Raw genomic sequence first — 16,836 nt, 5'->3', positions numbered from 1 at the left:
TTAATCATAATATCAGTTTGCTAGTGATGTTAGCTGCTAACATTATCACTAGCAAAACACTATCTGAGTTGATATGTTGATTATCTAGCTTGCCTGTTTACGACACTGATTTGATTCATGCTGCTTACTTGTGCAATCTTACTTTGCACTTTTAGCTTCATTATGACACAAACAATTAGAGTTCTAGCCAATGAGAAGTTGGTGAACCATTTTAGTCAGGTGTTCTGTCACTTGTTTATGATACTGACAGTAGGCCTACAACTGCTTTTAGTGCTGACTTTTAAACTGTAACTTCCTATGGATCTTAAATTAAATTAAAGTTTAAATTAAACTTTCATAATACTTGAAACTACTTTCTTCACAAGACAAGTATCTTTTTAGTGCTAATTATCCCCCTAAAAAGACATGCAAACAATTCAATTTCCTTGAATTTTAACTTTAAACTTTATGCCACTAGACAAAAGACATCTCAGATTTCAAGCCAAATGTAATCTTTATTAGACTGTTTCTGTACAAAAAGCACTGGATCACAGGAAAAAACGGAACAAAAATAAACAAAAAACATGCATCTATTTACAGCATGGCCAGAGACAGAGAAAGAAAAGCCGGGGGTTGTTTCCTCCCCCGGGTTGTATTCTAAAGACATTAATTAAACATTGTGCTTTGATATACTTTGATGATATATTTCATATTTCACAAAGATGCAGTACCTCTGCCCTCTTTCACATTGAAGTAAAACATCGAAGAAAGTATACTTTGCAGTTTTTAAAACCTCGGCTGAAAATCAGGACGGTGAGAAGCAAACTTTCTACAACTGTGACCGAAAAAAAATAAAAATGTTAGCGAGCTGTTAGAAGAGACGGAACACAGATGATGTTGTGTGGCTGATCGCTCTGCAGGCTGCGTTTCATTGTTGTCGATGAATGAATGGCTTGTCCTGCCGACACTGGACAGACGCTCACGCCGACATGACGGCGTCCGCGTGAAGCTGAGCAGTGACCGCAGGTTTCTGTCAGTGCTGCTCGATTTGCATAAAGTGTTTAATCCGTTTAAACTTCAGGTTCCTGCCCACGCTTCTGGTTTTTATTTCATATCAAATTAAGAGATTTGGAGGATTTTTTTCCTTTCAGGAGTGACAGGATGTTGGATTGTTTTGGTATCTTTCAGAACAAACTTTACAGTTTGTAAAAAGCTGGTTCTACTCTTTGTACTCATTAAACAAAAAGTAGTTTTTTTTCATAATTATCACAATAACTAAACGTGTTTGTGATTTTAAAACCTGTTTTTAAATGATACAGAACAGAAAGAAATTAAGACTTTTTTTTACATTTTGTTGACATTTTTTGTGATTGTGACAGTTAGATTTTTTACATTTTCTCTTAAGTGTTGCATTCATAAATAAAATAATAATCGGACTTGATAATTATCTCGTAAATACGAGTTACGATTTTATGCAATGATCAAAAACAAATCTGCCCAATGGAGCTTCTTCATCTTAAAATCCGTGCTAATAATGCAAACTTTCTGCTTTTTGTTGGGAACCTGAGGGGAAACAGTTTGGTGCAAAACATAAAAACTTCTCACAGATTGACCGGAGAAGAACTCGTCAAATAGTTCAAACAAACTTCAAACAATCTACTGTTGTTTCTGCAGAACTTAAACTTTGTCAGATAAAAGAGAAATCATAAAGTGTGGTCGATCATAAGGCATCAAACGCAACTTTTTGTTCTTTAATTTTCCAAACGTTTCCACGGCAACGTGGACGGCGAGCTTGCATTTCAGAGCAGGAACACGGTTGCATAAGTAAACGATCCAGATTGTGTGCAACGGCGGGTACAGCACCATCAACAACAACACATTAATGGAAGTTTCCTTGAGATCAATGACCCAAAAACTGGTGTTCAGGGTGGTTTTGAAAAATCTGCTTCCTGTTTTAAAATCGCACAATCATTCTCACCAACAAACACAAAGACACGGATCGCGTCTAATATTAAGATGGATAAAATATCGTCTTTAAACACCAAAATTGGTGCAAAAGTAAGAGTGGAGGAATATTATGACGTTATAAGCTTCTGAAATATAAAAAAATTCACATGACAAGGATTTCTGCCGTTTCAGAACGACAGAAAAAAAAAAACATATCGGTGCATATCGTTCTAATTTTCATCTCTTTTTTTTTCTTGTTTTTTGTTTGAGCTTTTTTGTCTTTTCTGCTAAGATGCATTGCTCGTAATAAGTGCCCCAACAGAAAAAATAGTGCATTAAGAAATAAGCATGATTATACATTTCACAATAATACACAAAGGACGAGAAGAACCAGGGGAAACACAAATGATGCTGTTTACAAAAAGTTAAATATCGTATCGGAAAAAAGCATTTTATACAAAAGTGATGAAAGCGTTTTTTTACGTCCTGCTTTCAAAAACAGGGTGACCATGTCGTGACGTCTTTTTTGTTTTTACAAAAAGGTTTAATCCTCTCACTTGTTCACTCTTTTTACAATATCTAAAAGGTATTAAGACATCAAATGTGTTTACATATATATTTGAGACTATCATCCAGGCCTAAATCACGAAAAGAAACTCCCCGAAACATACTTTATAAATACATATAAAATAAGCACAATCAGAAGAAGAACGAGAAGGTCGGTACCTAAATGTGATTAAAACTGCGGCAAGCTTCTTCGGGTTAAAATCTACCACTCGACACACCTGAAAACAGAACTATTGAACTGGAGTTGAAAAGAAAACAGAAATTAAAAGAAATAAAACCTTGGGCTGCCTGGACTTAATTCAGACAAATGTTACTGTAACATTTGTTCTTTTCTCCTGGGCACGTCGTTTGTTCCTAGAAAATTATTCATTTTCCTCCTTTTAGAATATGAGACACAAACATTGTTAAAAGCTATGGTACAGAAAAGAAATGCTAGAAGACGTTGTTTTCGTCAGGAAGTCTGGTTCTCTGGGGGTTTGTGGGTGGGGAAAAAAGGGGAATTTCTTATTAAAAACCAAATCCAGAAACCGTCTGACGGTTCGTCCAGATTTGAAAAAAAGGTTTAAAGAGTTTTTCGTTTTCCTCCTTTCAGGACTCGGTCCAACTCACTCGGGTCAGTGACCAGCGAGAGCTTCTGATCCAGCGAGAAACTATCAGAGGTTTACAAGTTCTGTTTGAAATTAACATCAATAAGGAGACTTTTGAATTTTTGTATCTTTGGTGATCAGTTGTATTAATTCATGAATTTATTTTCTGTGTGTTTCACGGATCAGTTCAGATGTCAATAGATCCAAAATGCACCAGATTTCAGAAGAGTTCAGGTTGTTATGTTGCTGCACCTGTATGTTCTGTTATCTTCAGATGTTAAGCCATTAGAGATTATTGCATTTTTGTTTCTTTGGATTAAAAATATTAGAAAATGTGAAGGTTTTTCTTCTGGTTCTGGTCTAAGATTTGGCTTTAGCAGTCTGATTTATGATGGTTGGCTCTGTAAACATGACTACAGTCCAGGTCCTGTTCTCAGGTTTAATCCCATGCAGAACTCAGATTCAAAGTCTGCTCTGCAAAGTACACAACACATGAAGAGTCTTGTTAACTAAGTCAAGTCAATTGAGACTTTACTGGTTGGCTGATCTGTGGTTTTTTACTAAATGTAAAAAGAGACTCTTTAATTCTAACCTGTCGGCGGCTTCAATCCAATGAGATCTTGGCTTTCCTCTGTGATGTCATTGCAGCGATCAGAAACTCTCGTTGGCCACGCCTCCTCTCTGTCTCACAGTGGTTCAAACTGATCTAAGACGTGTTCAGTCTCACAGACTTCTGAAGTCAAACTGTTTCATATTCACACATTATTACTGCAGACGCCGCCCACCCCCCCTCCCCCCCCCTCTGATGGAGCATCGCCTCCTCGTGGAGCAGCTGCAGACGTCCCAGAACACACTTCCTGTTTGTTGTTGAGCGTCTGCGGCAGCTTTCAGAGATTCAGTCCCACAGCGAACGCAAAGATGACGACGGACGTTTTATCCTGCTGCACAGAGGGATTCTGGGTAAGTTTGGGCCCTGGGAATGATGGGAAGGATTGTTCGTTGCTTTTGTTGTTTGTTTGTGGCGTTTCAAGTGGGCGGGGCCATCAAAGGTGGAGGGGTCTGACAGAAAGAGTCCTCCTCACATGGGGGGCACGATGAGACCGGCCATCGCTGTGAAGACACCAGAGACAAAAACGAACACAATCAGTTCGGCTGTTTGAGGAAGACTGACACAAACTCACAACATCGACCACGTTACCCAACAAAGTAATCAAATCTGATGAATGTCCGCTTTGACCAATTTCATTTAGTATCTGTTTTTTTGGACTCTTTAATGAAATATGTTAATTTTACCAACAATTTGGGTGATTTTTCTTTTCTCCAAATTGAGACAATAAACTACTGGAATATTCCAACAGACTGAACTTTGATTTGTTCTGAAAACTTGTTGAATTATTAGATTATCTTCTCAGTTCAGACTTAAAACAAACACTTTAAAATACTGAATATGTGTTTGATAATGTGTGCCAGAAGTTATGGATCAACTTTGTCCTCCTCCATGTTTCTAACATCATCTTTACAGCTGGACGTCTGTCTGTCTTCGTGTCCAGTTGGGACAGGTGGACAGGTGGACAGCAGAGGGCGGGGGGTGCTGACAGGCGGGAGGGGGAGTGGGATGCTCACCCTGGAGGCTGCTGCCATTGGTGGTGCAGGTGGGGGGCGGGGAGGTCTGTGGCCGCACGACGGGGGCGAAGGCGCTCTTCTGTTTGACTGCAGAAACCATATGGACAGGAGAGAATGAATACGGAGCAGAGGAGGGGAAGGAGGAGGGGGAGGAGGAGGAGGAGGAGGAGGAGGAGGAGGAGGAGGGGGAGTCCTACAGGGGGAGGGAGCGAGCAGGCAGACGGACAGAGGAGGTGAGTGATCGGATGGAGATGAGGTGGATCATGCAGGAGGATGAAGAGGAGGAGGAGGAGGAGGAGGTCCTGCCTCACACCAGGCCGAGCTCATGCTCAGAGCACACACACACCTGGCAAAGTTGATCCATAACTTGAAGGACTTTTATTTTGAAATAAACCAACCTGATCCGACCTGAGCGCAGCAGCAGCAGCTTCATCCACACGCACACTGTGCAGTTGTGTGTGTGTGTGTGTGTGTGTGTGTGTGTTAGTGTGTAAGTGTGTGAGGACAGGTGTCTCCTATAAACACATCACCTGAGCTCCTCACGTGTTGTCTGAGGCTGAACTTCTGATTGAAGGAACAGTGCAACATTTACAGAAATGCTTGTTTGTGTGTGTGTGTGTGTGTGCATGTGTGTAGGGAAATCAAAATGTTCATTACTTTTGAATACAACGTGTTTTAAAATGATACAATCTCAGTATTTTGAATGATAAATGACTTCCAACAGGACTAAAGCTTTAAAAAACTCAAATTCAGTCATAAACCTAATCAAAAGAGAGAGAGAGCTGTCTCTAAAATGCAAAAATGTTATGGCAATATTTCTGTTTTGAAATGTTGCCACTATATTTTGGTATATAAATAATAAAAAGTGACTGAATATTGGATACCTTGGACTTCTATTTTGGTTCCCGTGGTATCAAACAGGTAACGAGTAATCTTTTGATTTTTACTAGAATTGGATAAAAGTGAAACATCTGGTATTGTGACAACCCCAGTAGGTACAGACATGAAGAAAGGTTTGGTGTTGTTAGCCTAGCTTAGCATAAACACTGAAAGCAGAGGGAAACAGCTAGCCTGGCTCTTTAAATTTCAAATCAACACTATCGGAAAGTGTCTTAAGTCCTTATAATGAAAAGCTTTAGATCATAATAGAACACCATGCATGTTCATTAGAAGAAACCCTCATTATTAAATCAATTTATGTGGCAGGTTAAAAAAGTATTTTATTAAGTAGAGTATTTTCAATTAAATTATATTTTCTGGATCGGTTTAGCAGCTGTTTCAATGGAGCATTTGTTTGAGGTTTTCCTCCAGAGTTTGCTTAGTTGTTAGTGAAATGAATTTTTTTTTCTACTTTTTTTTAGCCTTTTTTCTGTATTTTATTTTGTCTTGTATTGAAACTCTAATCTCTGAAAAAGACTCTAAACTGAAGTTTGTGTGACATGATCATCACCTCCAGAAGAACTTCTAACCAATTTCAAGTTTTAGAGTCAATTTCCTGACTTTGGAAAACAGATAATTATATGAGACACTTAAACCAAAACTCCTGACACGTCATATGATTTCAATATCTCTATCATAAGAATAAACTCTGTTTCTTTTTCTAGGAGATTCTTTTCATTGTGCCACTAATACACATGAAATCAAACATGTTATCAATGATCTTAAGAAGTGGGGGGCTGTTTTTTTTTTTACAGTACTTTAGAAATAGCTGAGCTAGCTATTCCCCCCAGCCTCCAGTGTTAATGCTAAGCTAAGTGAATAAACCTGGTTTCAGCTCTGCTCTTAAAAACACAGATATTAGACTGACGTCCACCTAAACGTTTGGATGAGAAAGAGAGGAAAGTTTCAGAAAATGTTGGACTGTCTCTTTACGAGCAGAGTGTGTACAGAGCACGGTGAGTCTGTGAATGATTCAAGGACGAAGCTGAAGATGTAAAATGAAACGGAGGAATGTAAATGTGATTTATCGCTTCATGCCAACATCTCTCCGTCTGTCCTGGATCGCTGCTTTTTGGCTCCTTCCTGTTTGTTTTTCTCTCTTTTTCTAGCTGATATCGATGGATCGGGCCCAAAGCATGGATGAGTGAAGGATGCAGTGAGGATGTTAGTGAGTTAGTACAGCAGGAGGAGGAGGAGGAGGAGGAGGCGGGGTGAGGAGGGGGAGGATGGGCAGGGGGACAGTCTGAGGAGGAGGGAGGAGGTGAACAATGCGTGGCAGTGTTCTGTCCGCACACACACGTACCTAACACACACACACACACACACACACACACACACACACACACAAACACACACAGCAGTAGCCTCGGTGGAAGGAAACTGTAGCTCAGCCAGGCGAGTTGTGAGCCCACCTTTTGTTTGGTCGCCAGGGACGACAACATCACCTGGCAGGGAGACGCAGTTTGAGCTCGATTCCTCCTAAACAAGTCTCGCTGAGACTCGCTCGAGTCTTTGAAACAAGAGCCAAAACAATGGAGCGCTCCCTGCGGGCGACTTTCGACTCCACTGTTCTCCAAAAACACACCTGCTCCTTCCGAGCAGCCGCTCCGACTCGAGGCGAGTTAATCAAAGTTTCAGAGCAACAACAGGACCAAAGACCGGAAACTACTGAAGCATGGACTCGCCTCCTCCTGCACCAGACTCCCTTTATTCTCTTTCATTACACGGAGACGCTCACCGCCTGCTTTAGAGCAGCAACCTGAGCCTACAACCTGCTGGTAGAAATACAACTAGTCCTTTAAATGAGCTTCAATTTAATAGAGATATCTACAATAAAACACCAAGATCATGATTTAAGAGGAAACACTATTTATCATTTAAAGGATCTGCAACTGATGTGACCACTAGGATTATTGCCTTTTCCCAAACAATATCTCAAATTAATATTTTTATTGTTAAGTACTCTAAGATTCAGTTTTTATTCCATTCAGAGCATTTGACACAAAAAGAAACAAAACGTCTGCTGATTCCATTTCATCTGCGTCGATTTTACATCTGCAAACATCTGGAGTGAACAATTCATCCTACCTTTAAGGCACATCTGGGTAAAATAAGCTCAACATTTCTCGGTGCATAAGACCAGCTAGTTGAAACAAAGTTTGTGTTGCTTTAAAAGCTTTTAGCAGGTTTAACATTTTTCTTAAACATTGAAACTAATTCAGGGGGGAAGACGTTGATCAATGTTTTATAAATGCACTGTTCGTCATGTGACACCTCCTACGCTCTTATACTTCAACTAAGGTATAGAAAATGTAACCCACACCTGAAACTTCAGTTGATAAAATCTCAAATCTTTCCTATCCTTTAATGACAATCGCCTCCTTTCAGTTCATACATTAGTACGAGTTAAATGTGATTTTAACCTTCAATTGACGCGTCGACTTATTACTGCAAGTTCAACTAAGATATTTTAAAAAATCAACTGATAATACAAATCTCACTGTTTCAACTTAGACTTGAAATCCTTTAGGCGCTTAAACATCAACTGAAACTTCTGCTAAATGTGCAGATTAACCTTTAAAAGATGCATCATTCATATTTCATCTGTCACAACACCTCAAACCCTTTCAGATCTTCACTGACCCTTCAAGACCTTTCAACACAAACATACACAAACAACTGAAAAAGATCTCCTCTGACCCGTCTACTGATCACTAACGCCCTGACACTTTAATGCGTCTGCTTTAATTAACACCTTTATTTCTTTCAATGCTGACACTTCAACAGAGAGTTTAAAACCCTTTCAGCGTGTTAATAGAAACTTCCACGACTGCTTCTATTTCAAAGTCTTCACAAACAAATGATAACCATTATGAAACATTCAAACTTTTGAAAAATGCTGAGAGAAGTTGACATGTGTTGAAGGATTGTGCACACTTTAGATCTGAGCTCTTAGCTGATAATCGGTGCTGAACATCTCACTGTGTTTGAAGATGTACAGAAATCTTAGAAAGTTCATTCACTCTCAGTCAGTCAGACTCGTCCCTCCTGCTCGCTCGCTGCCCCTCAGATGGATGGGTTTCACTTTAATAAATGTCAATTTAAAAAAAAAAAAGACTCACTTGCGTAAGCCGAGTTGGCGGATCCGTTGAGGAAGCTGGGGGACCCGGGGACGCCCAGGTTGGTCATCCCGGCTCCGTATCCGTTCATGGTGGACGTGATGGTGTTGTAGTTGGACTGCTGAGGCGTGGAGCTCGGCACGTAGCCACGAGGAGACACGCTGTTCGAGTTACGGGAGTAACCTGTGAGGAGAAACAACAGACAGGGGTCAGGTCTTCTTCGTGTTGTTTAATCAGCTCTATTTACAGATTCTACATGGAAATGTAGACTCTGTACTCAGGGGGGTCTGGATTTACAACACGTGAAATGTTCTAGTTTCTGATTGTTTGAAACAGCCATGTAGACCTAGAAAAACAAGGCGGAGCATTATCCGCTCTATTGACCAACCAGATCCAACCAGCGGTAATCTAACAATGACTTACTGATCTCTATAACAAGATATCTGGATACAATTCAGCTCAGAATCCATTATGGATCAAATATTTACACTTGAGATACAAATCTGCTTGACGCTGTGTTGTGAAAGCCAATCAGAGTTTAGATTTCCCGACTACCTGAAACGCATCAGAAGTGATCAATCGGACCGCCAGTGGAGCCTTTTTGGTGAGTTGTGTAAACATTTCCATGAGTATTTGAGCCCCTCCAGCCCCTAAAACATGTTTTAATTTCTAAAGATTCTAATAGGCTCAGGCATGTGTTGGTTTGCGCCTCATTGTGACCTAAGCGATGACATCATCACGCCTGTTAAAGACCGCTCCCCTCGGGCGAAGTCCTGCCATTCATCTCTCACCTCTCTTACCTTAACACCCCCCTCCTCCCCCCCCTCTATCTCCCCTCCGCTCATGTTGATTGACCCTCATCGAGGACGCATTGAACACCGATGTTCCCTGCAGCGCTCAGCCTGACCTTTGACCCCCTCAGGAGGCTCCAAAGGTTCCCACCAAGCTCAGCCTGAGCATGCTCAGTGTAAGTCAACAGTGTGCCAAGTAGCACATTACCTCCTCCCTCCATCAACCCTCCACCCTTGTCCACTTTCCCCCACTTCCTGGTTCGGGCCAACGCAATTCCCAGCAGGAGCGTGTGATGGAGCGCTGCCCGGGGAGGAGGCGAGGAGCGGGAGGAGGGGAGGAGGCGATGGGAAACACATGTGGAGGAGAGAGAGAGCAGGGAGCGGCGGAGCTGCAGCACGTCACAGAAAACAGCTAAATGTCACCATTGTTCTTCAATAATAAAAAATAAAATGTTTCACAAACGCTTGCTGTGTTCTGCGTGTTTGTTTTGGTGTGTGTGTGTGTGTGTGTGTGTGTGTGTGTGTGTGTGTGTGTGCGTCCTCAGCGGCGTGGGAAGCAGATCGGATGCAGATCACATCCTTCGACCTCACAGAGACTCAAACTGAAACATGTGTGGCTCGGAGTTCAGCTGTAGTTTGAGCTGCTGATTAACACGATGACTGACAGTTTATTTCACTGAGTAAACGTCACACTGTGAACGATCCCTGCAGGTGGATCAGCAGTGTTTAAACTGCAAAGTGTCAGAACCACAAGCTGGTTCCTAATACTGGACTTTACTGCAGGACCTGAACACATCACGGTCCAAAACGAACACCAAAGCTGCTGAACCAGAACGAAAACCTGCAGAAAAATAAGACTTGTGCTTTTATGATGATCCCAAACTTCTATCTCAAATTTAGATCACTCATTTTGGACGCTGTATTCACTTCCTAAACCAAATCTCTACTTCCACAGGACAACCATAAACCACTCTAACTAGAAAAAAGTGTGTTTTTAAAGCCTGGGTGATGTTTTTCCTGATCGTAATTAAAGGATCACAGAAACCTTGTAGTTGATTTTGTGCCTAACATGATTTTGGGGCTTTAAAAATAAAACAAACTTGACTTAAATGATGATTTGTGTCCTCATTGAAGGCCATAATTACAAGCTCAACTAGTTACACATCAAAGAAAAGTGACCAATTATTTTTTTCTTTTCGGTGACGTCCATGTCGTAGGCGTCCTCTACAGTATAATTGATGTTTTTGAGGATAAAATGTGGCCAAACGCTGCATGACATCAGTGCGTTTGTCCCTCTGATGGTCAAACTGGTTTGTATGTTTGGAATCTGTTTGCAGCTGAAATGTGAGAATGTCACATTTTGTGTTCATGTCATTTTTTAAAAACTTTCCAATTGATTCATTCTCGAAGTATTGGCCAGTTTTCTGGGATGTATTTTCAACTCAGCCGCTTTTTTGTGTTGTTTTTTTTCAAAACCTGGGCCTTTGTTGTACATATTTCAAGGTACAACGTTTGACTTTTGCTGCAGTATATCTGTTCAGCCTGCAGCAGTGGATCAGGCTGTAAAGGCTACAAAATAATCCATTGGAGCAAATGTCAAACAAATGTATGTAAACGTTCATTTCACTCAACGTTTTAACCAGACAGAGTCAAGGGTTGCTGGTCTACCACTGTTTAAAATGTGTTTGATGTGAAATAATCCAGAACACCAGAACAACAAAGTAACACAAACAAACTGGCCAGAAGAGGCAGCTGTAGACCAGCAGCTCCTGTGTTCTGTGACGTCAAATCCCTGTTTTTATCAATGTATATTCTGGTGTGTTTTTAGAGAGTAATGTAACAGCTGATTTCTCTTTAAAGAACTCAGATTTTTTGGTTATTTATTGTTTAACTGCATCAATTTTGAGGCGACAGCAGCAACCACATCTGTTTGCTGATGTATTTGGAGTCTCATATTTGGTTTTGGAGGTTGTCATACTCGTCTTGAAGGCCTGTAAACTCTCTCTCTCTCTCTCTCTGTGTCTCCTCCACCTCCACCTGCAGCTGTCACAGACACTCAGAGACAAACTCCAGAGAAAGAAAGAGCAGAGAAACCTTCAGGAGACGATGTGACACTGAGCAGGATGAGCTGCTCTGAATTAGCGCCGTAAATTACTCTCCTCGTCCGGCTGATAAGGCCTGGGCTCGGGAGCCGCTGTTTTTATTAATGTTTTAATCACGGCGGGTAATTGCGAGGGGCACAAAGAGCCGCTTCATACTACACGGCGGCGGGGAGGCCTGGCGGTCACATCCTCGGTGTAATGTTTCCGACCGGGAGAGCTCTGCGCACATAAACTACCGAGTTATGAATTTTCAGCGACTCGTTTCCCATGACCTCATAGATTCCTGAAAGGTGTTCGCCGCTGGGCCGATGGGAAAAGCAGACCGTGGTTTAGTGGAGGAGGGGGGGGAAGGGGGAAGGAGGGGGGAGTTGAGGGGTGTCCGGGGAGAAAAAGCAGCTCTTTCTGCTTCCTGTCGACGCGTGTTCGCGAGCGCTGCACGTTTTCCTAAGCGTCACAGACTGAAACAGAAAATACCTCTGAGAGAAAACACGGAGCCTGATGGTTATTCCCTCCATGTTCAACTCAAACACATTTTAACTCAGTGTGTTACTCTTTTCCTCTTAAAAATATAGAACAAAAACATTTACTTTTTTAATTATTCTGAAATACAGCTCTTCAAAAATGACCAGTTCACAAATATGTCGTCTCTGGTTCTTGTATTTTTCTCGTTGCATGTTTTACGTTTACATCCCTTATAACTTTATATCTATTCAAAAAAATTTTTTTGTGGTTGTCAGTTTTCCTGTATGTTGCTGTGATGTTTTTGTGCCTGACCTATTATGTAGATTGTTTTTAAGATGTTAGTTTAAGCTCTGAAAAACAAATACCACATTAAATATGTGTATGTGTGCATTTATTTACCTGTGGATGTTATTGATTCTTTCACTGCTTAAGAAAAATCACTATCTCCTCCTGTCAGCTTGATAAGAACTACAGATTGACTGAAGAAATGCAAGAATGTAAAGCTTTATACTGACAGTCAGTAAAAGATCAAGAAGTCCATTCATCCAACAAGCATCTTCAGATCATGAAATTACCCTCAGCTGGAGATATCATGTCAGAACAAAGTAAGGACTTGTGCAAGAAAGAGAAACAAAATGAGAGATTTGGGTGGATAATTATGTTTTTGAGAAGGATTCTTATCACAGAGGAATGTTGTAACGAAAGAAAGAAAAGCTGAGAGTCATCGGAGACAGAGCAACAAACGACATGCAAACAAAGAAGAAAGAAGAGAGAGAAATGAAGAGTCAGGGAGATGAAACAATCATCCTGCAGGAAACAATACTGCTGTTGTAAGAAAACAAGTGAGTGTGTGTGTGTGTGTGTGTGTGTGTGTGTGTGTGTGTGTGTGTGTGTGTGTGTGTGTGTGTGTGTGTGTGTGTGTTCTGTATGACAAACATCTTTAATTTTGAGAAGCTGACGTCGACACTTTTCAAACTGCACAGACAGGTTGGTTGTTGTGTTTCTGCTCCTCTGAGATGAAGACAGCAGTTTGAAACACTGATCAACACTTGACTGCTGCACGGACTGAGACCTGTTAGAGTCAATGCAATCTGCTCAACTGAACTTTACTGAACCCTACTGGACTACAATTCAGTTCAACGCACGTCAGTCAGCTTGCTTCTTGAGTTTCTATCGTTTCATTCATGTGACAATCCACAGAGTGCGTGATCGGCTGTCCTCAGGGTTTCCCCCCCGACCAACACACAACAGGAGATCGGATTATAAAATATTTGATATCTGTGAGGCCTGAGCAGATCGGAGGTGTAGTGGATTCTATAGATGTATGTAGTTCTGAGGCAGGTAAACTGGACTCTACTGGACTGTAATGGACTACAAAGACATCTAGTGAACTCTAATGAACTCAACCGGCCTACTGAGGCCTTTAAAACTCAAGCAGTCTACTCAAATTCAACTGGACTACACTGGACCTCTGTGAACCCCTTCCAGCCCCAGAGGATTGTAGGTAAAGTGGGCCCTCACCCTGGTCGGCCTGCGAGGCCTCAGAGATGTTGACGGCGAGCTGACTGCTAAACGAGTTCACTCCCATCATCCCCGAGTGAGCGGCTGAGCCGGTGAGAGAGGGCAGCTGGTTGTGGCTGCGAGGGACGCTGTAGAGCGCCTCGGTGAGGTCGGCTGCCCGCTTCAGGATGATCTCCTGCAGACCGGAGGAGACGGGAGAAGAGAGAAGGATGGTCATTAGGAGAGATGCTGTTTGACAGTTTTTGTTTTTGAATCTGGGTTTGTTGCAGATATTCTGTAAACCAGACTCACCTTTGACCTCTGAAAGTCTGAGTCTATATGTGCTGCTGTTGTTATATAATGAATGACTGAAGAGTAAAACTGCTCCTGTTTGTATTTGTGATTCAGATTTACTATGACGTGTTTTACTTAAAATTTTGTATGCATCCAAGCTGTTTTTGTCTTGATGGTGTAGCACTTTATATCCTGCGTTTAGAAATGTGTAAATTAGAGTTAAGTTTATTACTGTGTTATTGTTGTTATTATTATTAATGTTGCAGATTAATCTGAGTTATATACTGTTTTTTATTTTACTGTTCCTTGTTTCAAATCAATGTTTTTTTAATTGTTTTTTTAAAACTATTGTTATTTTGTATGGGTTTTCTTTATTTAGTTCAATGTTCATTTTATGCTTATTTGGGTCTTTACACTCAAATATTGAGCATTTGTATTTTACACTAGGTTATAAATACATTAGGTCATACACACACACACACACACACACGTGCACTGTAAATAACTGTATAGTGAAGCACTTTGTTTCTTTCATTCTAGAGAGTGCTTAGTAAATAAAGTTTATTATAGGTATAATTTATGTAAGAATTAATTAGATTGATTTATATCCCTCTGGTAAACTAAGTACTATATATCCAGATATAATAATTTTATGTTAAATAAACTACAGTATGTTTACATGGGTTTGGATTCTTAAAACACCTTGAGAGTTATATTTGTGATTAAGGACAAATAATGTTCTGAGAACTCTGACGTCATTTATTAAAACTACTTTAAAGCCTTCCTTCAAATTGTTTATCCTTTTAAGAGATGTTCAAAGAGTCTGAACTTGTCACATTTAAAAAACTAAAACCTTGTCTCTTATTTAAACGTGACAGCTTAAAGCTCAAGTTGTGAAATAATAAACGTCATCTCAACCACAGAACTGTGCTACAGGTCACTAAATAGAGTGAATATAGATGTTTTTTCCTGTGTGTATTATAAGTCAGTGAACATACCATGTTGTGGTAACTTTAAGTGTTATTACAGAGGAGGTCAAAGGTCAGAGTGAAGCTGCAGACTCACCTGGTTGTTGTGTGGCATCCCGTAGAGAGCTTCAACCAGGTCGGCTGCTCGCTTCAACAGAACCTCCTGAGACACAGAAAGATACAGAGAGAGAATTCATTATTAATGTAGAAAAATCTGCTTAAAAAAAACTTTTTGATATTCTGATGTGTTTCTGTTTGCGTTATATTCAGTGTTTAAAGCTTATTTAGACTCAATTCACCCATTTAAACTGCAAATATTCTCATTTAAGCAGCTTAAAGTATACTTAATAAACTGGAATAAAAATCCCTTCTAATGACAACAGAATAACTTATCAGCTCATTTTTTCAACTTATATTTGATCTTTTCCTCCAGAAGCAGAACAGGACAGGTAACAGATCAACCTGTTACACCTGCACAGAGGAGGAGCAGCCAATCAGAGCACCCCCCCAAAAAAAACAGTAACCAGCCAATCACAGCAGTGGAAAGACTGTCTAAAGCTAGTGATCAGTCAGAGCTCAAAGTTGACATTAAACGATCTTTTAGATCCAAAATGGCCGCTGATGGAGAGAGACGGAGGGATGAATGTTTGTAGCCGGAGGGGAGAAAGAGAGAGGACGAGTCAGTGGGAAGCCATTAACACCGGGACCACACACACACAACATGCAGGCACACACACGCACACACACTCTCTCTCTTTCTCTCGCCCTAGGGCTGTTTTCCCATCAGCCCACAGGAGAGGAAGCGTCCAATCTGAGTGTCTGCAGCTCAGCAGGTCACCACGGTGATGGCTGTTAATAACAATAACAGGACTGATAAATAGAGAAAACACACACACACACACATAAGAAGGAGGAGAAGAAGGAAAAAGAGAAGGAATATGTTTTTAAAAAGGAAAAGAAGAATAAGAGGAAGAGCAAAGGAAGGAAAAATGAGGAAAGAAAAAACGGGAACTGAAATAAAAGATTCAAGGAGAGCAAGAAGTAAACCTAGAAGAGGGAGGGAGGAAGGAAGGAAGGAAGGAAGGAAGGAAGGAAGAAAGGAATTCAAACAAAGACAGACAAAGCAGAAAAGAGCAAATAAAAAAGGAGCAAGGGTAAAGGAAAGGGAGGTAAAGGAGGGGGAAATTAAATGTAGATCGAAAAGGGAAGAAGCGAAACATGATGTCAGGACATCCGGCAAGAAAAGGAAAAAAAATGAAATATAGAGGAAGAGGGGCAAACAGGAAGGAATCAAACAAACAAAAGAAGGAATAAAAGGACGAAGAAAGGAAAGTAAAGAAAAGCCTTAAAGACAAAGAAGGAAGGAAGAAAGGGAGGGAGGAAGGAAGGAAGGAAGCAGGAGGGAAAATGCAAATAAAAATGCAAAAAAAAGAAAAAAGAAAGAAAGCCAGGAAAGAATGATTGTGTAACAATAGAAAGAAATTGAGAGGAACGAAATAAAGCAATAAAAAGGAAAGGTAAATAAGAAAACGTAAAAGGAAAAGAAAAGAAAAGAAAGGAAAGGCAGAAAGTGAAGGAAAAGGAAATGAAAGAAAGTGACAAAGGAGATGTGTCTAAAGAAAGAAAGAGGAAAATAGAAAGTAAACACACTCCCAGGAGTGTGAATGAAGGTGTGTTTTTTCACAGCTCAGCCTCAGGTGTAAACACACAGAAATCTGAGGAGGATCAGCTGACTGAGAGAGGGAGGAGGGGGGAGGAGGTGTGAGTCCCCGAGGAGCAGCAGTGGGAAGGTGGAGGCCTCTGCTGGAGCTCCCTGAGGTATTACAGCACAGTGGACAGGCGAGAGACACTCACAGAGAGAGAGAGAGAGAGAGAGAGAGAGAGAGAGAGAGAGAGAGACAGAGAGAGAGACAGAGAGAGAAGGAGAGAGAGAGACAGAGAGAGAGAGAGGAGAGAGA

General features: G+C 40.8%; 1 protein-coding gene across 3 annotated transcripts in view; it reads right to left on the bottom strand.

Annotated features, from left to right (window-relative positions):
* Nucleotides 1–474: 474 nt before the first annotated feature.
* The window catches only part of LOC132982248 (transcription factor COE3-like), a 137,208-nt gene continuing 120,846 nt past the window's right edge, over nt 475–16,836 (bottom strand). For 2 of the 3 annotated variants that reach the window (XM_061048611.1, XM_061048610.1), the window contains exons 12-16: nt 14,976–15,041; nt 13,638–13,812; nt 8,765–8,944; nt 4,704–4,790; nt 475–4,190 (exon numbers count right to left, since the gene is read on the bottom strand). In XM_061048611.1, coding sequence (XP_060904594.1) covers nt 4,159–4,190; nt 4,704–4,790; nt 8,765–8,944; nt 13,638–13,812; nt 14,976–15,041 — 540 coding nt within the window. In that variant the 3' untranslated portion in view covers nt 475–4,158. The remainder of the gene's footprint in view (nt 4,191–4,703; nt 4,791–8,764; nt 8,945–13,637; nt 13,813–14,975; nt 15,042–16,836) is intronic. The other variant, XM_061048612.1, reaches the window with a different exon arrangement.

Source organism: Labrus mixtus, chromosome 10 (genome assembly GCF_963584025.1).
Source record: "Labrus mixtus chromosome 10, fLabMix1.1, whole genome shotgun sequence".
Taxonomy (NCBI): domain Eukaryota; kingdom Metazoa; phylum Chordata; class Actinopteri; order Labriformes; family Labridae; genus Labrus; species Labrus mixtus.
The sequence above is the reverse complement of the archived record's forward strand: the minus strand, read 5'-3'. Positions and strand labels throughout refer to the sequence as shown.